At 39.0% G+C, this 22,895-nt stretch overlaps 1 protein-coding gene and 1 pseudogene across 1 annotated transcript; one reads left to right on the top strand and one right to left on the bottom strand.

Moving 5' to 3' along the window:
* The window catches only part of LOC137005239 (uncharacterized), a 615,607-nt pseudogene that overhangs the window by 312,959 nt on the left and 279,753 nt on the right, over positions 1–22,895 (top strand).
* On the bottom strand, positions 1,059–16,734 carry LOC137007329 (tripartite motif-containing protein 16-like protein). Its single transcript, XM_067368643.1, has 3 exons — positions 16,494–16,734; positions 2,198–2,233; positions 1,059–1,989 (listed from the first exon to the last, which is right to left on the bottom strand). The coding sequence occupies exons 1-3, from the start codon at positions 16,696–16,698 to the stop codon at positions 1,439–1,441; spliced, it is 792 nt and encodes a 263-aa protein (XP_067224744.1). The 5' UTR covers positions 16,699–16,734; the 3' UTR covers positions 1,059–1,438.

Genomic DNA, 22,895 nt, shown 5'->3' with positions numbered 1-22,895 from the left:
ATCTTCGGAATGCAAATTGAAATCATGATTCGATACACTGATTCATAATGCTCCAAAGCTTCCTATATAATGAATTCATGATATATTCTGATTGTAAAATATGTGGAAGAATGTATTTTGTCATGCGATGAGTTTGCACTGCAATTCAGAGGTGTAAGATTTATGAAATCTTCCCCAAAATACATAAAAGTAGTCTATGTTGCCGGTGAACTGGGAGAAGAATACAGTAAACTTTATTGATTCATAAACAATGTGTATCTGATATGCATAAAACACTTCATCAAATTATATAATTAAAAGGGTTGTTGTTTCAGCTTCTGTAGACATCAGTGTATGGAATTTGATTTTAACAAACTATAATTGTCTTTTTTATGCAGCAACCTGAATGTCTGAATGTCTTTAAATGTCTGAAACCTAAAATAAACCTGATGAGGTTAAAAACACGAATAGTTGTGACACATGACAAGCGTCTGTCTCTGGATCAGCGCTAAAGCACATTTGAATTTAGCAGTGAATCTTTGCATTTTATTATTTGCCATAATCCTAATCGAACACTGGGTGTATCAGCTTCAGAATTATATTCGTATTGACTGTCAACAGTGATAATAAGATATAGCTGAGAGCAGTCCAGACCAACCTTATGAAAGTATGACTTACAGAAGGTTTACTTAACTAAGAACGTTCCTGGAAACACGTATTAACATTAAGGTACAGCTTAAGGCATAATTTAAGAACGACGTAGAGTTAAGAAGGTTTTGGGAAATCCAGCCCTGGTCTTCATTGTACACATTGCAGAGAGAAACGTAACAGCAGTCGGTGACAAGCCGGTTCCACTGACACTGTCACTCCTCGTGTTTCTGGATTTCAGGAGAGCCAGGGGAAAACACAGTATTATACACAAACCTGTAGGGTCACTGCAATAATGAATGAGCGTAAACTCTTTGAATGAATTGAGCACAAATTTAATAGCTGCGTTGCTGTTTCCTCACTGTGTGTGTCTCAGAAATCAGAGCTTGGCAAGAAAAAATACTGCTTCATACACATGTTCTAGTATTTGATATGTTTATTTAAATTATTAATACCTTGTACGATATTATACATGAATTAATGGAATAAGCTTTCCTGTAGCTCAGTGGTTAGAGCATGGCACTAGCAATGCCAAGGTCATGGGTTTGATCCCAGGGATTGCACATACTCAGATACAAATGTAAAGTATAATGTAATGTAAATCCCTTTGGATAAAAGCGTCTGCCAAATGCATAAATGTAAATAAGCACAGCAAGATCTCAAACAGCCGTGTTTCGTCACTGTGCGGCTCTCTGAATCCAAACTACAGTGAATGCAGAAAAAAAACATGTTGCAAACATAGAGGAATGTATAACATCTGATTCATCATCAGCTCAAAGCATTATGGGTAAAAACAGCCTGTTCTGATTTATCAAATCAGTTCCATTAATGCTCCACCACGCACTCTAAACCCAGGATAGAGCGGTTGAGTGAATGTGGTCTGGACTGTGTGGATGAGGGTCATTTTGTCTCCAGAGATGCTGTAGAAGGACAGAGTTCCTGCCCTGTGATCCACATACACTCCTGTTCTATAGCGATTCACATTCACTTCTTCTCTCCTGATGTTAGGCTTTACAGGGAGAACAGTCTGTATGTTATTGTACCAGAATGAGTAACTGGAGGAAGAGCAGCTCAAACTCCAGGACTGATCATTAAATCCAAACAAACACTCATTCCTTCCCTTCCTGCAGATGCTCTTATATGACACTGATATCCACACATCTGTTCTCCACTCAATCTCCCAGTAAGAGCGTCGATCACTCACACTCTCTCTACACAACACCTGCTGACACACATCAAATCTGTCTGGATGATCAGGATACGACTGACTCTCTAGGTAAGGGTTAGTAATCATTCTGTTCCCCTCAGACAGATGGAGGTTTTTATTCACTGTGTTCAGATCCAGAGTGATCTGACGGGAATCTGATGGAGATAAAACACATCACAATCAGGAATCATCAATCTGATCTTTTAATGTATCTGAACTCTTCATGTTCAGTATTTCAGCAGTGTCTCAGTACAGTTGAGCAGATATCCTGTGAAAATCATCATTATCATGATCAACTCTAAATGTCTTCTGTCATGTTTTCTCACTCAGTGAGTTTCTCTGCTTGTTTTCTCAGTGACTTACATTGTAGGAAGTCGCTCCTGGTCTTGGGAACAATGTCTGTGGAAATCAAGAGACATGAAGAGTGTGATTATCATGTCAGGAGAAAATGATCCCAGCATCCATCGTTCACACATGCAGAAACACAGAAGATATTTAGAGAAATGCCTCTGCCGTTTCCTGACACAGACACTACTGAGGGTTTGATATTATTGACACGTCACCATATTTGATTTGTCTTCTGTAGACATACCAGTTTTACTCTCATTCTGCGACTTTTCCATCCTTACATTAGCAACATTATGATTTCACACTGGTTATGCCTCTCAGATAATCTACCAGCAATAAACAAAGCCTGATATTAATTGTTATTATTATATGATCTACAGTTCCATAGATGTTTAATAAAGAATATAAACTACATTGTTTAGAGTTGTAAATTATGTAAAATAACTCAATTATAGGATCAGATCAGGAGTCGAAATCTTACTACACTGGCGCCACATTCAACAATGAACGAATTCAAGGCAACGAAAGATATAGATTTTTTTTTTTTTTTTTGGGGGGGGATCTACATAGGGCCATAAATGTTTAATATAATATATTTCATATGAAATGATACAATACAAGGTTCCAAAATATTAAATATGAAATGTTACAATATAATATAAAGTTCCAGTTTAATAATTTAAACATACAGAAAACTAATAGGTAATTCTTCATTAACACCTAATTCAGTACTGTTAGCTACTAATGAAGATGCATTAACTAATCAGTATGAAACAGAATCTTATGATTATGTTGAGTAACAGTTAGTCAATAACTAATGAATTCTGTCATAACTCCTGAAGAACTACTATTAATTATCTACTAATTAATGTTCAAGAACAATAACTAAGAAGTAACTACTAATGAACAAAAAATTATTCATTTTCAAAATTACTTGAGTAAAATTACAACTTTGTACTACTTTGTCACAGTTCACTATTTATTATTATTATGGAAATTAAATATGCATTTATATGCTGCATAATATGCTGCACTCCCAAAAAGACTCATTACTAAAAATTGTTCAGAAGTTTTCGTCTGTATGGTGATTAACTACTTTTGTGCGCATGTTTTGTAAGAAATCAGCTTCGGAAAGGAACCCCACCCTTACCATAATTATCCAACTTACCACAGATATAAAATGTTTTATTTATTTCCGTGTATGTTTTATTTGATCTACAAAATCATTGCTGTGCTGTAAATCATTTTATTTTATGAATAGCAACATACAGGTATGCAATGTCAGTCACCTAACTAATGAGTGTCACATCGGTCTTTGCATGATGGAAACGCCTGATCCCTTGAATAAAACACAGTATTTTATTTTTAAAGATACTAAATCTAAGTACTTAAAGGGTCATGAAACCCCAGAACACATTTTTAGAGCTTTGAACAGATATGTATAGGCTGCACATCATTGAAAACACTAAATGTACTCATTAATTTTATTTAAAAGTTAAAATGAGTTATTTTTTCATTTTTCAGAGTGATTTCTGTCTTCCGGTTTCACAAAATCTGACGTCATCGTGTACTACCGGCAAGATCCGGAGTGCTGATTGGCTCCAAGTATGGGCTGGTCGAACATGCTGACGTCAACAGTTTCTGTGTTTATTCATGAGATAAAGCTCATTCAATCCAATCACTGGGTTGTAGCATGCATAAGATTATAATTGCAGCATTATGCATGAGGAAGTGTCACTTCTCTCTAGGGCTGTCAAAAAAAAATTTGAGTTTCGAATATTCGTCGAATTTAAAAAAAAAAGGAAAAAAAAGGCACATTCGAATGTAAAACCAGTGCATTCGAATTTTTGCAGTGTCAAGAGGAGCGCAAGCCATGATGACGTAACTGACGCGGCTTGTTTATGTTATCCAGTACAGCGCGGTGCAGGGTGCATAATGTGATGAATATAATGGAGTCAAAAAGTGAGCACGCTGATGTTGACGCAAGAAAAAAAAGACTGCGCTGTCTGCTATGGCCAACCAGTTCGACGGCATATGCAGTCAGACCCTAAGCAGTGCTGAAGAAGGCATCGGGCCTTTGGAGCAGATGGATATGTATGAAAGAGAAGCTATGCTACCCGCTGACGAAAACCCTCTCAGTTGGTGGCAAAAAATGTGCGGTATGTTTGTTTCCACATATTGCGCAGCTGGCAAAGACATATTTGACCATACCTGCCACATCGGTCAGGGTGCGTTTCCCAAAGCGAACTATGGTCGCAAGTTCCGTCGTTACCAAGAGAGTTCAGTGGGACATACGGCCATAGTTGACTAACGATGCTTTCGGGAAACACCCCCCCCGAGCTGAGCGCGTGTTTTCATTAGCTGGAAACATTGTCCAAAAAGAAAAAACACCTTCTGGTGTTTTGACGAGCAATATGTGTAGAGAGCAGATTGTTTCTGAATGGCAGATCGCTATTTTGTGTTCATGTATTACAAACATTACACTGTCTGTAGAAGCATGTTTTCTCAGGTTAGTGTCATAATGTACTCAGTGTAACAGTTCCCTTTCAGTCGGTCACGTTCGACAGACGTCAGTAGTGACCGACGAATTGGGGATATAGCTAGAGAGCCCTATCAGCTTCGAGTGAACTAAAACAGGCCAATGGAATTGGCGTGCGATATTTGCATAATGCACACCGCCTCTGACAGGTGTATATAAATAGGAAGCAGATGCAATCGCACTCTGTCTTTCGCTTCGGAGCCAACTGGTTGGTCTCTCCAGCTTTCAAGACTTTGAGTGTTAAAACGAGCCTTTGAAGAGGATCAGCACTTCTGTTGGCGTTACAGCACAGCAGCGAGGTCGCAAGCTTAAAGGTGCCCTCGAATGAAAAATTGAATTTATCTTGGCATTGTTAAATAACAAGAGTTCAGTACATTGAAATGACATACAGTGAGTCTCAAACTCCATTGTTTCCTCCTTTTTATATAAATCTCATTTGTTTAAAAGACCTCAGATGAACAGGCGAATCTCAACATAACACCGACTGTTACGTAACAGTCGGGGTGTACGCCCCCAATATTTGCATATGCCAGCCCATCTTCCCAACATTATCATTATGTAAAGCATTAGACAAGGGCAGAACTTCTGGATGTGCATAGCTGAATCAACAGACTAGGTAAGCAAGCAAGAACAATAGCGAAAAATGATAGATCCTAGGATGAGTGGTTTTACTCCCCTCAATACGAGTGTTTATAGTTCTTAGCTGAGTTCCGCTCTCCAGGACGCCCATTTCTGCGTGTCGGTTTGAGTTGCTTACTGCCTTTTCGCAGTCGCTCTTTCCTGCTCTCCTGGAGTTTGCGCTTGGAGATTCTGTGTATCAGACAAGGTTGGCCAGGCTGTGTTTGGCTTCGGCTAGATTGGTAAGGCCTCCTTGGTGGCATCAGGGGTGATTTTGTCCCCTCTAGTGGCCACATTCCCTTTAAGGGACCACTTTCTATGCTTTGTTGGTCCCAGATGCCTTGAGCAATCTTGGTAGGCCTTTCACGGAAGGCCTTTTTTAGGCTTAGCTTGGGCTGTTGGCCATAGGGAATGCTGTCACTGACAGCCTTGGAGAAGTTGCTCCCGGTTTTTCCCTGGAACTGCCGGACGTTGTCCAGACATTTTGGGCATGCACTCTCCTTTAGCATGGCAGTGTTGGTATATCGTTCCCCATAGCACAATCTGGCGCAGAGTTGAAGTTCCCTTTCGAAAGGGAATGTCTCAGGTTACGCACGTAACCATGGTTCCCTGAGAACAGGGAACGAGGCTCTGCGCTTCCCTGCTATGCTTCGGGATGCCTGATGAACAGTCCCTCAAAGATGAGAAGGTGTTGACTGCTTCTTCATGCGCTCCCTTTATACATCACGGTTTGCGCCGTTCAACGTCATAGGCTGTCGCCGGCCAATAGGATTGGAGTTTTGTGATTCTTGGCATTTCGAACACCTGTCACGAATGACGGTTCCCCATAGCGCAATCAGCGCAGTCTCGTTCCCTGTTCTCAGGGAACCATGGTTACATGCGTAACCTGAGACGTTTGTCGCCACTTACTGGCTTAACGTTAACGTTAAGTGTGTCTATTCATTCCTATAAATCTAACATACTTTTTATTTTCAGCAGCTGGAGGAGAAACAAGAAGATAACAATGATTATAAGCAGGGGTGGGTATTGGTTCAGTACCAATAGATATAAGGTCCTGGACTAATGGTGCTGCTATCAGTATGTATGTAACGTTCAGTCATTAATTACCCTTTATATTCAACCACATATCATTCAGATAATCTCCAAGAGGACTGCGCAGGTCCAGGATCAAGAGATCATTCATCATGCAGACCATGTTCCAGGAGAAGCAGCATATCCTAGGTGAACAACTATGCCTCATTTTTCCAATATCACTAAGGTAAGACTAAATGGATTTAAAATGATTTCAATCATGGGTCATTTGTTTCAGGTCTGCTTGATCATTTTGTTGTCCTGGATGTGAGAACATGGTCAAAAGGTGTGTCAATCAGCATCCAGCCATAAAAGCAGCCTTCTCCTTAAAAGGATCAGGACAAACAGGTAATTCACAGGGTTGAATTTCACAATTAAATTGCTCACAGAGACAAAGAGATGTTAATAATTCTTACTTACCTAGCCCTATCACCTAATGACTACAGCCCCATTGACTCCCTGTGCCAATGCATTGATGAAATTAAAAATTGGATGTGCCTAAACTTCCTTCAGTTAAACAAAGACAAAACTGAAATCATTGCGTTTGGAAACAAAGTTCTCAAAGTGAACATATACCTTCACTCTAGGGATCAAACAACTAAAAATCAAGTCAGGAATCTTGGTGTGATTTTGGAGTCAGACCTGAGTTTCAGTAGCCATGTAAAGACAATAACTAAATCAGCATATTATCATCTAAAAAATATTGCAAGAATTAGATGCTTTGTCTCCAGTCAAGACTTAGAGAAACTTGTTCATGCTTTCATCACCAGCCGGGTGGATTATTGTAATGGGCTCCTCACTGGTCTTCCCAAAAAGACCATAAGACAGCTGCAGCTCGTACAGAACGCTGCTGCCAGGATTCTGAGCAGAACCAGAAAACATGAACACATCACACCAGTCCTCAGGTCCTTGCACTGGCTTCCAGTTGCATTTAGAATTGATTTTAAAGTACTGTTGCTTGTTCATAAATCACTCAATGGTCTAGGACCTCAATACATTGCAGATATGCTCATAGAATATAAACCTAACAGATCACTCAGATCATCAGGATCAAGTCATTTAGAAATACCAAGGGTTCAATCAAAGCAAGGAGAGTCTGCTTTTAGCTGTTATGCCAGCCGCAGCTGGAACCAGCTTCCAGAAGAGATCAGGTGTGCTCCAACTGTAGCCACATTCAAATCCAGACTCAAAACACATCTTTTTATCTATGCATTCGCTGATTGAGCACTGTGCTATGTCCGAACTGTTTGCATTTTATTTTATACGTATTATCTTTTTATTCTTTAAATTCCTTTTCCTGTTTTTATTTCATTTTTAATGTTTTTTATATATTTTATGTATCATCTTGTTATTCTGACTTTTAATGCATTTTTTAATATTGCTGTCTGGTTGAAAGAGCTGGGAGAATTAGGAAGAAAGTGATTAGGTTAAAATTTGGTAAATTTGGATAAGGGGACAAACCATGGGGAAATTAGAGCTGTAGTGCATGGTTAATATCTCTGGATTACAGTCAGGACACTTTCCAAAGGGGGAAATTTCCAAAGGGGAAATTTGAACTGTGTTGCATAGAAAAGATATCTCCGGAAGGGGGATTAGGGCTGTGTGGTGCAGTTTGAGGTGTCTCGGCAAAAGGGGAGATTGAAACTTTATCAGTTTGAAGTGCCTTAACAGGTAGCAGTCCTGTTGTGTGAGGAAGATCCATTCAGATCCGCTCTGATGGATAGATCCATTTAGATCCACTCTGACAGACAACAACAACAAAAAACTCCCTAAGACTTCCTAGCTCTTCCATCCAGATAGCAAAATTCTCTGTTTTTACTGTTATTTCTTTTTCTTATGTTCTATTTTTATTCTTCTTCTTTATGTAAAGCACTTTGAATTACCAGTGTGTATGAAATGTGCTATACAAATAAAATTGCCTTGCCTAATTCTGAATTTGAGGGGTCAGCAATTTTGCTATTTGATACATTTACTCTTTTTACATAATTCAGAATGAAATCATTGTCATTGATGAATCTGAATATAGTTGATGTGTACATTTACCTAGAAATCAGATTTGATATTTTAAAATGCATTGTCTTTCCAAAATTACAGACTTTCCCGCTGTTGGTACATATAACCATCATCCTGTCATTGCTTCTTTTATGTTTCAAAAAGCAGACTTTATATTTATCATTCCAGGTCCTGATTACGAACACAGAGAACATGAAGCTATGTGCCGTGCTGCTTATATTTATCAAGTAGCAAAAATGCTTAAAACTAAACAGAAGCATTTTAAAATTTTATGACAACAGTCATTTATTACACTGCATTCATTCAACAACAATGGTTATTTTTGTACGTCATTGTGTCATTTCTACATTATTCCACATGCTTTACACTTTCAAATGTCAGTTTTTAATCTGATCAAGTGTTTACATGTCCTATCAAACAGATTAGAAAAGGTTTAACCCCCCCCCTTACAATCAGAATGAAATTTTAAAATCTGATTTGCCAAATTTATTCTGAATGACATGGTTGCATGTGACTTAAAGGGATAGTTCACCCAAAAATGAAAATTGTCATTTACTCACCCTCAGCTTGTTCCAAAGCTGTATAAATTTCTTCTGTTAAAAACCACCATTGACTTTGATAGTTTTTTTATGATTATTGGGTTAACTAACTTGTATGCAACTACTGAGTGCTCGAACTTACACAGTGTACACATGCCTAAAGGGTTAGTTCACACAAAAATGAAATATAAAAAAAAAAATGACTCACCCATGTCATTCTGAACATGCAAGAATGTGTTGTTCATCTTCGAAACATAAGTGAATATATTTTAATGAAATCTGAGAGTTATCTCCCTCAATTTACAGACCATGCAACTAACACTTTGACACTTCAAAAAGTTCATAAAGAGACTGTAAAAGTGATCCATATGAATGGAGCAGTTTAGTCCAAATTTTCTGAAGAGACTTGTTCGCTTAATGCAATATACAGTTTGAGTTTAGACTTTTATTCACATACAAACATTAATTAGTGAACATAAATGGAAACTCAACTGTACTTTTTTGTATATGCACTTGTGTTCATTATATAAAGTGATAAAGTTTATTCAGAAAATTTGGTCTAAACCTCTCAATTCGTTAGATTACATTTACGATCTGTATGAACTTTTTTTTTAAACATCAAAGTGGCAGTTGTGTAGACTGTCAATGGAGGGACAGAAAGCTCTCAGATTTCATTAAATTACTTTATTTGTGTTTTGATGAACGAAAGTCTTAATAGGTTTGGAATGACATGAATTCATGTCATGATAAAAACAATGTTGTAACTTACAATATACACATATTTTAATTATTTCAAAATACTGTCAAAAAAAAAAAAAAAAAACCTTCATAATCACAACTCATTTAGGCTACATGAAATATACACTTACTGTAGTATTTTTTCTTAAAATATTTTTTCGTGCTTTCGTGTACAGAAAGATATATTTTTTTAGGAGGCTACAACAACGACTAAAGCCAGGGAGACACTTAACGACTGTAAGGCCGATTATAAATGTGATTTGATACTTTCAACTGATCTTGCACAAACACGTCGGGTCAGAGCCAAATGCATTCAGACTGTTTATAATCTGAAAGTATTTAAATCCACTTCAGTTGAAGGAAACAGTTTGTTGATTTCAGTCTTAGAATGTTTCTTCTAGTCGTTCAGTGTGTCCCCAGCTTGAAGGAGTCAGCAGTGAGGGAAGTAATCGTTAAAATGTAAGATTTTTGACAATTTATGCACTGTTTATTAATTTATAAGGTTTTATAGCAGAGAATTAAGTGTTTATGAGTAAAGGTGAGAAGCAGAGTTAAGATAAGGGTCGAGGTGGTATTTTGGTCTTTAGGACGTACCTGTTACGTTCCAGCAATATACCACTAAAACGTTACCACAACGAATATGTGAATCACATGCTGGAACGTTAATCGTGACGTTGTTGCAACTAATATGAGCCGATCCATTTAAGTTTTTACAACGTGCCAGTTTGGTCGTTGCGACGTACTCTTCACGTTACAGAGACATACTGCTATAACGTCGCCACAACGAATATGGGAATCACAAAGTTACGTCCCTAGAACGTTATTTTTTTGTACGTCGCTACAACGAATATGGTCCGGTCCAGTTACGTCGTCACAACGTAACTGTGTTAGCTGGGTTTTCATCAAAAACCTTAAAGGATTAGTCCACTTTTAAATAAACTTTTCCTGATAATTTACTCACCCCCATGTCATCCAAGATGTCCATGTTTTTCTTTCTTCAGTCGAAAAGAAATGAAAGTTTTTGATGAAAACATTCCAGGATTTTTTTTCCTTATAGTTGTGATGTTTCAGTAAATCAACATTAGTCTTTAACGTGTGCGCTTTATTAACAACAGAGCTTTGGTGGAACACACAAGCTTCTGCTCATCATGAACACTGGCAGACTGTGTTGCTTCTATTACTGTAACACTGTAACTAAGCTCCTAGCAAGCACTTGATAAGGGACATATTACACCACCTAATGGATAAGGGACATATTACATATAACAACATTAAACTGTTTTATATCACATAACCCTTCCTTATGAGTTACTTAACATATGTTGAACCATAAAATTACTGTAGTTGGAAACAACATTTTTTTTTTTTCAACAATTTTTCTCTTGTTTTCACCCTTTTCAGTGAAATGATTGTTGTGTGACTGGAATCAGATTCAGATAGATCAGTTCCTGGTTGTTCAACCTGCACTGGAATGTCTGGGGCGCTATCAGGCATAGAAGCCGCAAGCTGATCCTGGCCATGAGTTTCCTTTGGCCCCTTAGTCTGTTGAACTGAAAGTATATGCTGGTTCATTGTCACCATCTGTGGGCATTAGATGTCGATTTAGCCTGAGTACTCCAGTTTCAGATTGAATAAGGTACGACCATGGTGTCTCACACTTTCTGAGAATAGTGCCGGATTGTGTCCACCCTCTTTCAAAATCTAGCTTGACTGCAACAGAAGTTCCAGGAGGAATCTCTGGTAATGTTCTCACACTTTTTCTTTTGTTGTAATATTTTATATAGCTCCTTTTTGTTTTTTGATCAGCCTTTCTCACTTGAAGATCAGGCCATTCAGGTTTCAGGTGCGACTCTCATGATGGGTAGAGAAATAAGAACTACAGTTCCCACATTAGTTGTGCAGGACTTACACCTGTAGCTTGAAGCGGTGTGGCTCTGTAGCTCATTAAAGCTGTAAATGGGACAGACTGTTTCAAAATCTTTTTAGCTGTTTGTACTGCTCTTGTACTGCCCTTTGAAAGCACTTCCACTGACCATTATCGGTCAAGAGAACATTGGGACAGCCCCATCGTGCAAACATGTTCCTTAAGCAAGCACGTGTTGTTTCACCTGACAAGTCCTGAAGAAGAGCTATGTCAATGTATCTTGAAAAATAGTCCACGACTACCAAGTAATGCTGCTTATTCACTTCACAGATATCAGCACCAATTCTCTCCCATGGCCGGTTGGGCAGTGGAGTAGTTAGAAGTGGTTCCTTCCTCTGGATAGGTCTTGATTCCAGACAGTCCTTGCAGCTGTTAACTAACAGCTGGATTTCCTGGCCACCACACACTACATCTGGCTCTCTCTCTACATTTCATGATGCCTTGGTGACCACTGTGTAGTCTTTGTAGTATTTCTGACCACATATTTTGGGGAATTATGATTCTGTCATCATAAAGCACAAGGTCCTGGAAAATTGACAAGTGATGGCGTGCACTGTAGTATGATTTTATGGCTTGTGGGACATTAGCAGCATACCTGGGCCGGCCATCGGTCACGTACTGCCTGACCATTTGTAGCTCAAAATCCATCTCTGTCTCTCTTTTCACAGATTCCAGCTTTGTAGGAGAGATTGGCCATGCACCACTCACTGCATTCTCATAAGCTTCCACTTCTTGCAATAATTCTGAGACCACTGAAGAGATGGTTGACTGAGGGTGTCGTGAAAGCGTATCAGCGACCATCAGTTGTTTGCGGGGTACATATTGTGCAACAGGATTAAAACGCATCATCCACAGTAAGGGCAGTAATACACTTAGCAGTGTCTACACTGCTGGAATTTTAATAGAGATGAAGAAGAAGAGAGCTAGTTCAAGATGAGCATTTATGGTTAAAACTTATATAATTTTCAATTTTTTTTCAGAAAATGAGTGATGGTTTCTCTAGATAAGACCCTTATTTCTCATCTGGAATCGTGTAGAACAATTTGAAGCTGCAGTTTGACCTTCAACTGTTTGGTGCCCATTGAAGTCTACTATATGGAAAAAAATCCTGGAATGTTTTTATCAAAAACTTTAATTTCTTTTCGACTGAAGAAAGAAAAACATGAACATCTTGGATGACATGGGGGTGAGTAAGTTTATTTAAAAGTGGACTAATCCTTTTAGAATTTAAGAGAACATTCTTGTTTTTTGTTGGTAAGAAAAGACCTTAGTTTAGCCAATGATGTGCTTTGGTTAAGTCACATAACATGTCACATAACACTTGTTAAGTCACATAAAAAAAAATTTCTGTGGCGCGATTTCTGACAGTCTGCCATCTCTTGTCGGTAGTTGCTGAAAGCAAACTAAAATGTCAGTAACAAACAAGGACCCGCCCATGTCGCATTCACAAAAAAAATGTTAACACCTCAGGTAAGTTATGATGACATATTCACCACTCAAAAAAGTTTTTATGAAATTAGTTTTTGGTAAATCAATAAAATGTCTGTGTTGCCATATGGCAACACTGTGCAATAATGGAATGACATTATTATAATAGGTTAGCTATAGCTAGCAAAGGCCAGCTGCAGTCTGTTAAGATGTAACAATAATAACATTAATGCTAGTGATATAATGTTGATTAGTCATATGTTAAAGACTGCCATGGCATTTGTATTGGATTAAATCAACATCAGAGGCCTGCCTGCCCACTGCCACCACAGCCAGTACTACTGGCCCAGACCTACCACTGGCCTACCATTGTGTCTTAAAAAGGCTGGTGCAAGTGGATGTAAGTGTATTGTTAGGGTGAAGTGCACCAAATGTGAAGTTTCAAGGATTATGGGGGGGTTCATGTTAATAAACTTCCTCTCATAAGATTGCGTAATGTTGAATTTTCATGAACCGCAATGTTTTTGGTTTTATGTCATTGATACATGATGAACAGTATTAGATTTGAATTTTAACGGTCTACATTTGCAATTTTAAAAATATTCATGAAAAACGTTGTAGGTGCCAGATACGATTTGATGTCTTTTATTTTAAAATTGTCACTTCCAGTTTGTTACGTCACTTTGTATAGATGCGTATAGGTTCCCACTACTTAGCCCCTTAGCGGGTACTGGCTGCCGCTAAAAACATAATGAAATTCAAAGAATATAAAGCATTATTCAGCAAAAGAGAATGGAATAAATAAAAGCACAATATGTTGGAAAATATGAATAAGGTGTTTATAATTACTGCTAAAGCTTATAATAGCACCAATTGATTAAATACAAAAAATTTCTGAGGAAAAATATTAACTATATACACTCACACTTTGTAACGAAACGACTCAGGCAGAGATCCATTTGCAAGCTTTATTGAAAGTGAGCGTGGTCGTACAGGCAGGGTCAAACAGGAACAGTAAGGAACAGGCAGAGTCATAGTCAGGGTACAGGCAAAGGATTGAGGCAGGCAGCTATAGGTCGTAAACAGGAATCAGGCAAGAACAGTAACAAACAGGAAGACAGGGAGATAACGCTCAGAATTGCACACTGGGGAAACAAGACTTCGCGGTGAGGTGGTGTGTGTGAAAGTCCTTTATAGTCCTGTTAATGAGCTGCAGCTGGGTGTGGTGATTAGTGTGAATGTGACTGGCAGAGAGGATTATGGGGAATGTAGTCCGGGAAGTGACAGGAACAGACGGTGATCATAACATAACGCCCCCCTCCTGGAAGGCGTGTCCTCGCAGCATAAAAGGAACAGCTAGGGAGGGGGGTGGGTGCATTGGAGACCTGCAAGCAGACAGGAATGAGGCCCCCAATGCAAGTCCAGGAACTCCGGCAGCCACGGAGGGTCAGGTGCCATGGGTAGCCACAGAGGGTCAGGTGCCACGGGCAACCATGGTATGTCAGGTGGCTCAGGCAGCCACGGCAGTTCAGGTGGCTTGGGTAGCCACGGCAGTTCAGGTGGCTTGGGTAGCCACGGCAGGCCAGGGTCCATAGATGACCATAATGTGCCATAATCCATCGACAGCCCTAACCGTTCAGGGACCGTTGATGACTGTAGTCGTGCAGGGTCCCCTGCCACAAGCTCCCCACCCTCAGGTATATGCTTAGGTGACGCCGACAGGGCAAGACGCTTGGACGGAGCAAGAAAGACTTCTGGAGTGGTCTCCGGGCCCACAGCAGGCTCTGGGAAGGCCTCTGAGACTTGCAGAATGAAAGAAGCCTTCTTCCTCCTCTTATGCGGATGAGGCAGTGGCTCTGTGTTCACCTCTTCTGTGGACGCTGCAGTGAGCTCACGGGCTGAAGCGAACTCTGGAGTGGACTCACTGGCTGGAGCGGATTCGGGAATGGACTCACTGGCTGGAGTGGGCTCTGGAGCGGACTCAACCGCTGGAACGACCCCTTTGTTCACTGACACTGAAGGGGCGGCCATCTTGCCCGTGGGCACTGGTGAAACGGCCATCTTGTCCAACGCATCGAAGCGAAGCGGCCGGTGGAGGCTTAGGAATGCCAGCCGCTTGTGCTGAAGACAGCGGTGGATCAGCCACACTGGAACGTGACACCCACAGTAAAACTAGAGCCACTCAGTTGCAATGCTAGGTCAATATATTGTTCCAACGTCCAACTGGGATTGTGAAACAGCATGACGGAAATCAGCAGATCAGACAGTCCTCCTCGGAAAAAGATCACGAGACATACCTAATCAAAACGCGTTAAATGTGCCACTCCAATGAATTCCTTGACGTAATCCTCGATCGCTCTGTCTCCTTGGCGGAGATACATCAACTGAGCAGATGGATTCATTGTTGACCAGACGGGAACACCCACAAAAGCTGCTGGATCTGGGTTTGGCAAGTCTTCTGTAACGAAACAGGACTCAGGCAGAGATCCATTTGCAAGCTTTATTGAAAGTGAGCGTGGTCATACAGGCAGGGTCGAACAGGAACAAACAGAATTATATATAATATATTATTTTTCCTTTTTTTTTTTTACAGCACTTCAAGTTAAGCCATTCTAAGAAAAGAAAAAGCATCAAATATTGCTATAGATTTATCATAACGCGTGCGGTAATAAGATTAGGAAATAAATTCTATATAAAGGTAAAAGAAAAATAGCCCTGAAAATCGATTGTTGCATAAGAGAAAGTTAATTTCTGACACTGGTAGATGGCATTAAATATGAAAACCCTTCATCTCTGGTTTATTGTACAAAGTCTTATTTCAGGGTTCCATTCAATTCAAACAAGTTCACCTTAAAATCATTAGCCTTAAATTCATATTTCACTAAAGTCATATACTGAAACAACCATTCTTTGAGATAATGGCATTATTATATCCATCTGTTGTATGAATAAAAATCATAATAGAACTATAACAGATGTGCTGTGAACATTAACTATGATACAATGTTATTTCTTTTCATATCTGTCATATTATTTCAAGTTCCTCCATTGTCCAAATCTCAAGAGTGTTTCCTAAAAAAGTTATGACATCTGAGTATGATGATTTAAATGGACACAGGTCTGGGCTTCACTATATCTCTGTGCTGTCCAGCGAGTCGAGCAGCATTGCCACACAGATTCTGATGGTGCTCAGCAATAATAAAACAGGCAGTGAGCCAAAGCTGTTGGCTATTAGGTAGTTGTGAGTGCAGGTGCGAAGTAAATAATCTGAGAAACTAGTGTAAGGATAATATTTAAAAGATAAACACACGTAAGTTGCCAATTCATGGACACAGAGTCGTTCCCTGAACGAAAAAAGAAAAATCTAGTTGAATTTCTTGTTTTTTCATGTTTTTGAAAAAAAGAAATTCTGCTTTAAATCATTTTTTTGTGTCGTCTCACCTTGTTTTTCCTTTTTGAATTCTTCAATCTGAGCTTCACTTTTAGCAAGTCTGATTTCCAGATCTTTTAGTTCCTTCAGTACATCTGTGCATGTTTTCAAAGGACAAGGCAATCCTGAGACGGCAGATTCTGATGCGAATATGACATTCGGAGCGAATACAAGACATTTGTACAGAAGCAGAAGAACTGCTACTCTGAACTTCATTCTTAGTGCTTTAGCTAAAGCGTGTTGGAGATGTGTGTGCTGTATCTGTATGTTCAGAGTGTTACAAATCAAATGCTTTTATACCATAATCTTCAGTAATGCTCACATGATTAACAATTTAGCCAATGACAGACACAATAGCCTACAGCATATGACTGTTTCTCAAAAAATACCGTTGTGCTGGCTTAATGTTTTACAAATGTATGCAATGTTGACAGATTAAAGTTGTGTTTTCTTTGGTAGCATTGATCTTACAAAACACTGAACTTTGGGCTTAATAACAGTACAAACTATCCAGTACTAGACATGCATTCCTCTATGTTTGCAACATGTTTTTTTCTGCATTTACTGTAGTTAGGATTCAGAGAGCCGCACAGTGACGAAACACGGCTGTTTGAGATCTTGCTGTGCTTATTTACATTTATGCATTTGGCAGACGCTTTTATCCAAAGGGATTTACATTACATTATACTTCACATTTGTATCTGAGTATGTGCAATCCCTGGGATCAAACCCATGACCTTGGCATTGCTAGTGCCATGCTCTAACCACTGAGCTACAGGAAAGCTTATTCCATTAATTCATGTATCATATCGTACAAGGTATAAATAATTTAAATATACATATCAAATACTAGAACATGTGTATGATGTAGTATGTTAGTTGATGTACTCTTTCCAAGCTCTGATTTCTGAGACACACACACAGAGGAAACAGCAATGCAGCTATTTAATTTGTGCTCAATTCATTCAAGGAGTTTACACTCATTCATTATTGCAGTGACCCTACAGGTTTGTGTATAATACTGTGTTTTCCCCTGACTCTCCTGAAATCCAGAAACACAACGAGTGACAGTGTCAGTGGAACCGGCTTGTCGCCGACTGCTGTTACGTTTCTCTCTGCATTGTGTACAATGAAGACCAGGGCTGGGCCTGCGATTCATTTGACCTGCGATTCAGTGAACTGCAAACAGGTGCGTGTGCCAGAAGGGAGCGCGACTGCATGAAAATATTAACGCGAAGGGCCTTGCATCACCAGTGCAGACCACCATCAGAAGCTGAAAGCACGCCTGGCCTCGGCGATTTACCTGACTGAATTTGGTGAGTGATGGCAGGGCTCGACAATAAGGACTGCCCGATGGCCCGGGGCCAGTGTGAACGACGCTCGGGACAGTAGACGCAGCGGTCACTTGCCCGATCGGGCCAGTGCTGTAGGGTGTGCGTTATATATCGTCTATATAATATCGCAGGCTAACTGTTGATTTAACGATCTGAAATTATTAAAGTGTACGCTTTCACTGCGTGATTTAGTCTATTAAAATGCCCCCAAAATTCAAGATAAGGGGCAAAAATGCCCCTGTATATATTTCATATATAATTTAATAAAGTTAATCAATATTAACTGGGCCAGCAGAAAAAATCCTTAGCGTTGAGCCCTGAATGGTTTCAATAATTTTAATATTTTCTGGTATATAAGTTACCCAGGAGCTCTGTTGAACTTGACTTAGCTAACGTTAGCTACACCTTGATGAATGGAGTCATTGAACACAGCAGGAGAGAACACAATGTTAGCCAGCTAGCTAAAGCTCCGGTGGAAAATTATTAACTAATGCTACCGTTTTTGAGGAGGTAGATTTTGAGGTGAGAGGACTGACAAGCGGATACGCATTTTGACTTCAAAGTAAGCTGGTACGATTTGTCACTCTAAACTACGCAAAAACCTGGTGACGCCTCTGTGTACGCGCAGTCCTCAAATAAAGCAACAGCAAAAGAAGAAGAGTTCGACCAATCATAGCGCAAGGTTCTTCCCCCAAATATACTGTAAATGTTAGACCCAGTGACAGGCTGGCATGAAATGGCTTGCATAATACTTAGTAAGAAAGCCATAATTTTGACTCATGGCTGAAGTTAAGTTTCTCCAGCTCTCCCCAAAAAAAGCATCTCAAAATGCATCAGATTGATGCTTTAAAATGTGGAATATTTAAATTTTTCTTACGGGGGACCATGCCCCCGGACCCCCCTAGAGGAGTGATATCCTTCTCACCTTTTTCACCCCTGACCCATTTTCATGCCTGTATTGTACCGCTGTACTCACATGAACTGATCTAACCCTTTAACGTCTGGAGCAGCACAGCTGAATCATCAGACTAGGTAAGCAAGCAAGAACAATAGCGAAAAATGGCAGATGGAGCAATAATAACTGACATGATCCAAATCCAAATGGGCAACAAAATATTGTCCAGCAAATCTGACACGAACACACAATGAATGATTTGGCAACCATCTGACATTTTCCATGTTTCCACAGCGCCCCAATATCATGTAACACCCCAAAACAAAAACAGGAGTCTGTCAATCGTCACACATTTCCCTGCCATTAATTTACAGATTATTTTGATAGTGACTGTCATTTTTATATCCCTACTGTCAAGTCTATAACATGTTCAGTTTATCATTCTGATCACACATAGCTAACGGTATTTAAATTTAGACCCTCAGTTCAATTTAGATAAAGCGTCAATCTTCAACTTCACATTTCCAGTTTGAATCAATACTTAAACTAATCCTGAATGTAATTCAAATCAGCATCATAAATGACAGAAGCAGTCTTTAGCAGACAGAACTGATAATTAAAGCTCATCTGTATCATCTTTTTCATCAGATTCAGTCTGAATTATCAGCTTCTTTAAAGTTTTGTCATTTCATTTAACCCATCTGTAATGACACTCTTTCCAGAGGTTAGTGACACAATATACACACGGTAGGGACAGAATAGTACCTTGAACCAACAAATACAAAACAAAGTCCAATGAACGAACACACACACACACACACACACTAGACACACTCATACTAGACACACACACACACACACACACTAGACACACTCATACTAGACACACACACACACACACACACACACACACACTAGACACACATGACTATTAGCTGCTCATTTTCAAGGTTTGCTTTTTGGTGTTAACTCTAAAAACATTTAAATGTTGCATTTTTCAGGTTTTATCTAGTTCTTTACATGGTCTCTTAACCATTTTTAAAGCATGTCTGATCATTATAAATTAGTTTTAAAAGAGTCAGCTGGGATTGTTTTGCTTGTGATATCATTACTTTATGTTTTGTTTAAGCTTTAGCAGATAACATCCCTGCTTCCACTAAGGCTCTCTCTCTCTTACAGCACAAATAATCTTTCCAATGGCCTCCTAAGACTGTAACTTAGACACAATGTAACATTAAATTCATTACGATATAAAACCCTTAATGTTAAAATGTAAATGTTTAACTACCAAATAAAATAATTACAACAATCTTGAAATATAAAATTATTCTAGGATCATTTTTAAGGTTACCTTTAGTTAAAATGCTGAAATCACTTAACTTTTGTAATCCAGACTTTTCTTTAGGCACCACCATGTCTTGGAGTGATTCTATGTCATGTCTAATGACCTGCAGATTTGAAAACTATAATAAAGACATATTTGTTCAATATCAACATATCTCACAGGTTCAGGAACTCACCATAATGCTGAATCCTAAACGTCTACAGTTCTTGCCCGTAAGGCAACCAACATCATGGCCGCGTTCAGCCCTGACAAAACGTTGCAAAACGTGTGTTGAACACCCTCTTCTGATGACGCAGCAGTTGCAACTATGGCAGCTGAGAAGGACATTCTTTGTGTTCATTTTGAAGAATTTTCAGAGCCTGATGAAGTCGGTATAAATACGTGTTTAATACTACAAAATGCTCGATGTTACAGTCACTGCCCTTACCGTCCAGAATAAAAGAGAACATCCCAATCGAGTGAAGGGATTTGTGGAAACTTCTCATTATTGTCATACAACACTTGCCTTGCATCTCAGGAAGAAAAGACAAACATTTCAGGTGAAGGATACTCCACTCGCGCAGCATTGCCACACAGATTCTGATAGGTGGTCAGCAATAATAAAACAGGCAGTGAGCCAAAGCTGTTGGCTAGGTAGTTTTTAGTGCAGGTGCAAAGTAAATTTTTATTTCTGAGATAAATAGTATAATAACAGAACTACTCTGAAAAACTTCGCAAAATTCGGAGGGGCTTGCAATTTTTCTAAATTGCTGCATATTTTCCGCAGATTTGGAGCCTAAACGCGTCGTGTGACGTAATCACAACGTACATTCAGCCAAAGGAAAGCCCACTTCGAAGTAAACTTCGTGCATTGAACTTGAATCGATCGATAAACAACTGTTTGCGGCGCTGATTCGACTATCTGTCAGTCAGTCAGTCAGTTAACCACCGCTATAGAGTGCCTCAGGGATGATGCATTTTTGTTGGCAAAATCCGGAAGCGAGTTAGCATTTTAGGACTTCCGGTTCCAACGCCGTAAAGTCTATGGGTTTTTTGAATGGGTTTTTGCTAAATCGCCTGAAATAAGGTCTGTGGTTAACAAAGCCTCTAAATACTTTCACGTTTTGATCTATGACATAAAACACACCAGTTATAACCCACTTGTGATTTTTAAACTTTTACTGTCTTAAATTCGGCGGTTGCTAACAAATTGCTAAAAGGGACTACTTCCTTTGGCGGGGACTTTAGACATCATCATTAAAAACGGGACATTTGGACAGCATTTCTCATGAAAAAGTGTATAAGTATTAATAACAGCGCAGATCATAATCAGTGAGCATGTTTTTAAATAGAGTTGTTTTTAAAAAAAAAGTTTGAGGAAGCTTGGTGGTGACGACGTTGATCCGCGACCATGGTGTGCTGTAGTCCGTTTATAGCCTACTGTTAGCTTTTTATATCTGACCACTTTATTTAGGCTTCAAAATCTAAATGTTGTGTTAACTTGTAAAGATTATCTTAATAGACAAAATGTGTAAGTGTCATAACCCTTTGTTAAACACAGAGCTTATTTTCTGCGATTTTCCAAAAGTCTATGGGAAAAATGAATAGGCTTTCAGTCGAGGGAACCCGTGCGCTGCTAACTTCCGGGTTGGCCTACAAAAACAAGTCTTCCCTGGGGTACTCTATAACCCTGCTCCCGCTGTAAGCGCAACTCTCTCTCTCACACACACACACACACACACACACACACACACACACACACACACACACACACACACACACACACACACACAAACACGTGCGTGCGTGCATGCACTGAGTGACATTGTTTCCATCAATCGGTTCAGTTTATCAACAGTGTCTGTATGTCACTCACTCTGTAAACAGCCCCAAAATGGACGAGGAGCAAGATGGAACAAGTGAAGGAGACGCTGAATGAAAATGTATTCGATAATATTTCCAGGGTCACCCCTGTAAAAACAGCAGGAAACTACTTGTCTACTGATTGTTTACATTCAAACTATATAGTTATGTTCTTTTGCACTTCAATCTGTTTGAGACATTTGTTTGCTTCATACATTTTGTATATTTTTCAAAAGTAGGCCAATGTTATATTTAACGTTCTTTTTTGTTGTATTATTGCTAAAAATACTAATCAACCCAGTAAAGCATGAAATAATATAATAGTCAGAAAATAATTCATTTTTTTAAACATCAGTTTTTTAATCTTTAGACAAAAAATTTTACAAGTTTGCATGTACTTTATGGTTTGTCATAATTTGATACACCAGGATTTTATGGCCCATATAGTATGATATAGTGAGAGTATGGAGGGGGAAAACAGCTTTATTTTATTCAGAGGCCAAAACTGAGGAAAAACTGCAGTTTGCTGCAGTTATTTATGTAAATCAATGAGATCTGTATAACAGTACAGCAGACTACTTTCATAAAATGCATATAAATATAATTTGTCACTGTATATCTCTTACAATATGTCTTGGTAAGAAGATATGGTTTAGTTTTATGATGAAAGCTCTATCATTTTTATTGTGGGGGGCAAAACACAATGCAATGCAAATGCATACAATGATGATTGAGAGATGAACAAATAAATGTTCCTCAAAGCCTGTTGTATCATATTTGATTTATAAAATATACAAAACCTTATAAATGACAAACGTGCCCCCATAGTTTCACAAAATCCTGTGGGAAACACTGCAATGTAACATTTCATATATAGCCTATATTTTTTTGTTTTATTTGGTGTTACATATGAAATAAAATGTTGAAATTATATTGTAAGATATTATCAGTGTTCTCCTTTTCAAAATTACAGAGTCCAGTGGTTCTTGAGCTCAGA

This window comes from Chanodichthys erythropterus, chromosome 3 (genome assembly GCF_024489055.1).
Source record: "Chanodichthys erythropterus isolate Z2021 chromosome 3, ASM2448905v1, whole genome shotgun sequence".
Lineage (NCBI taxonomy): Eukaryota > Metazoa > Chordata > Actinopteri > Cypriniformes > Xenocyprididae > Chanodichthys > Chanodichthys erythropterus.
The sequence above is the reverse complement of the archived record's forward strand: the minus strand, read 5'-3'. Positions and strand labels throughout refer to the sequence as shown.

Coding starts and splice junctions, on each gene's coding strand:
- LOC137007329 (XM_067368643.1), bottom strand. CDS start 16,698: ATGAAGTTCAGAGTAGCAGTTCTTCTGCTTCTGTACAAATGTCTTGTA. Junction 2,234..16,493: donor ATTCAAAAAGGAAAAACAAG/GTGAGACGACAC, acceptor TGATTTCCACAG/ACATTGTTCCCAAGACCAGG. Junction 1,990..2,197: donor CAGGAGCGACTTCCTACAAT/GTAAGTCACTGA, acceptor TATCTCCATCAG/ATTCCCGTCAGATCACTCTG.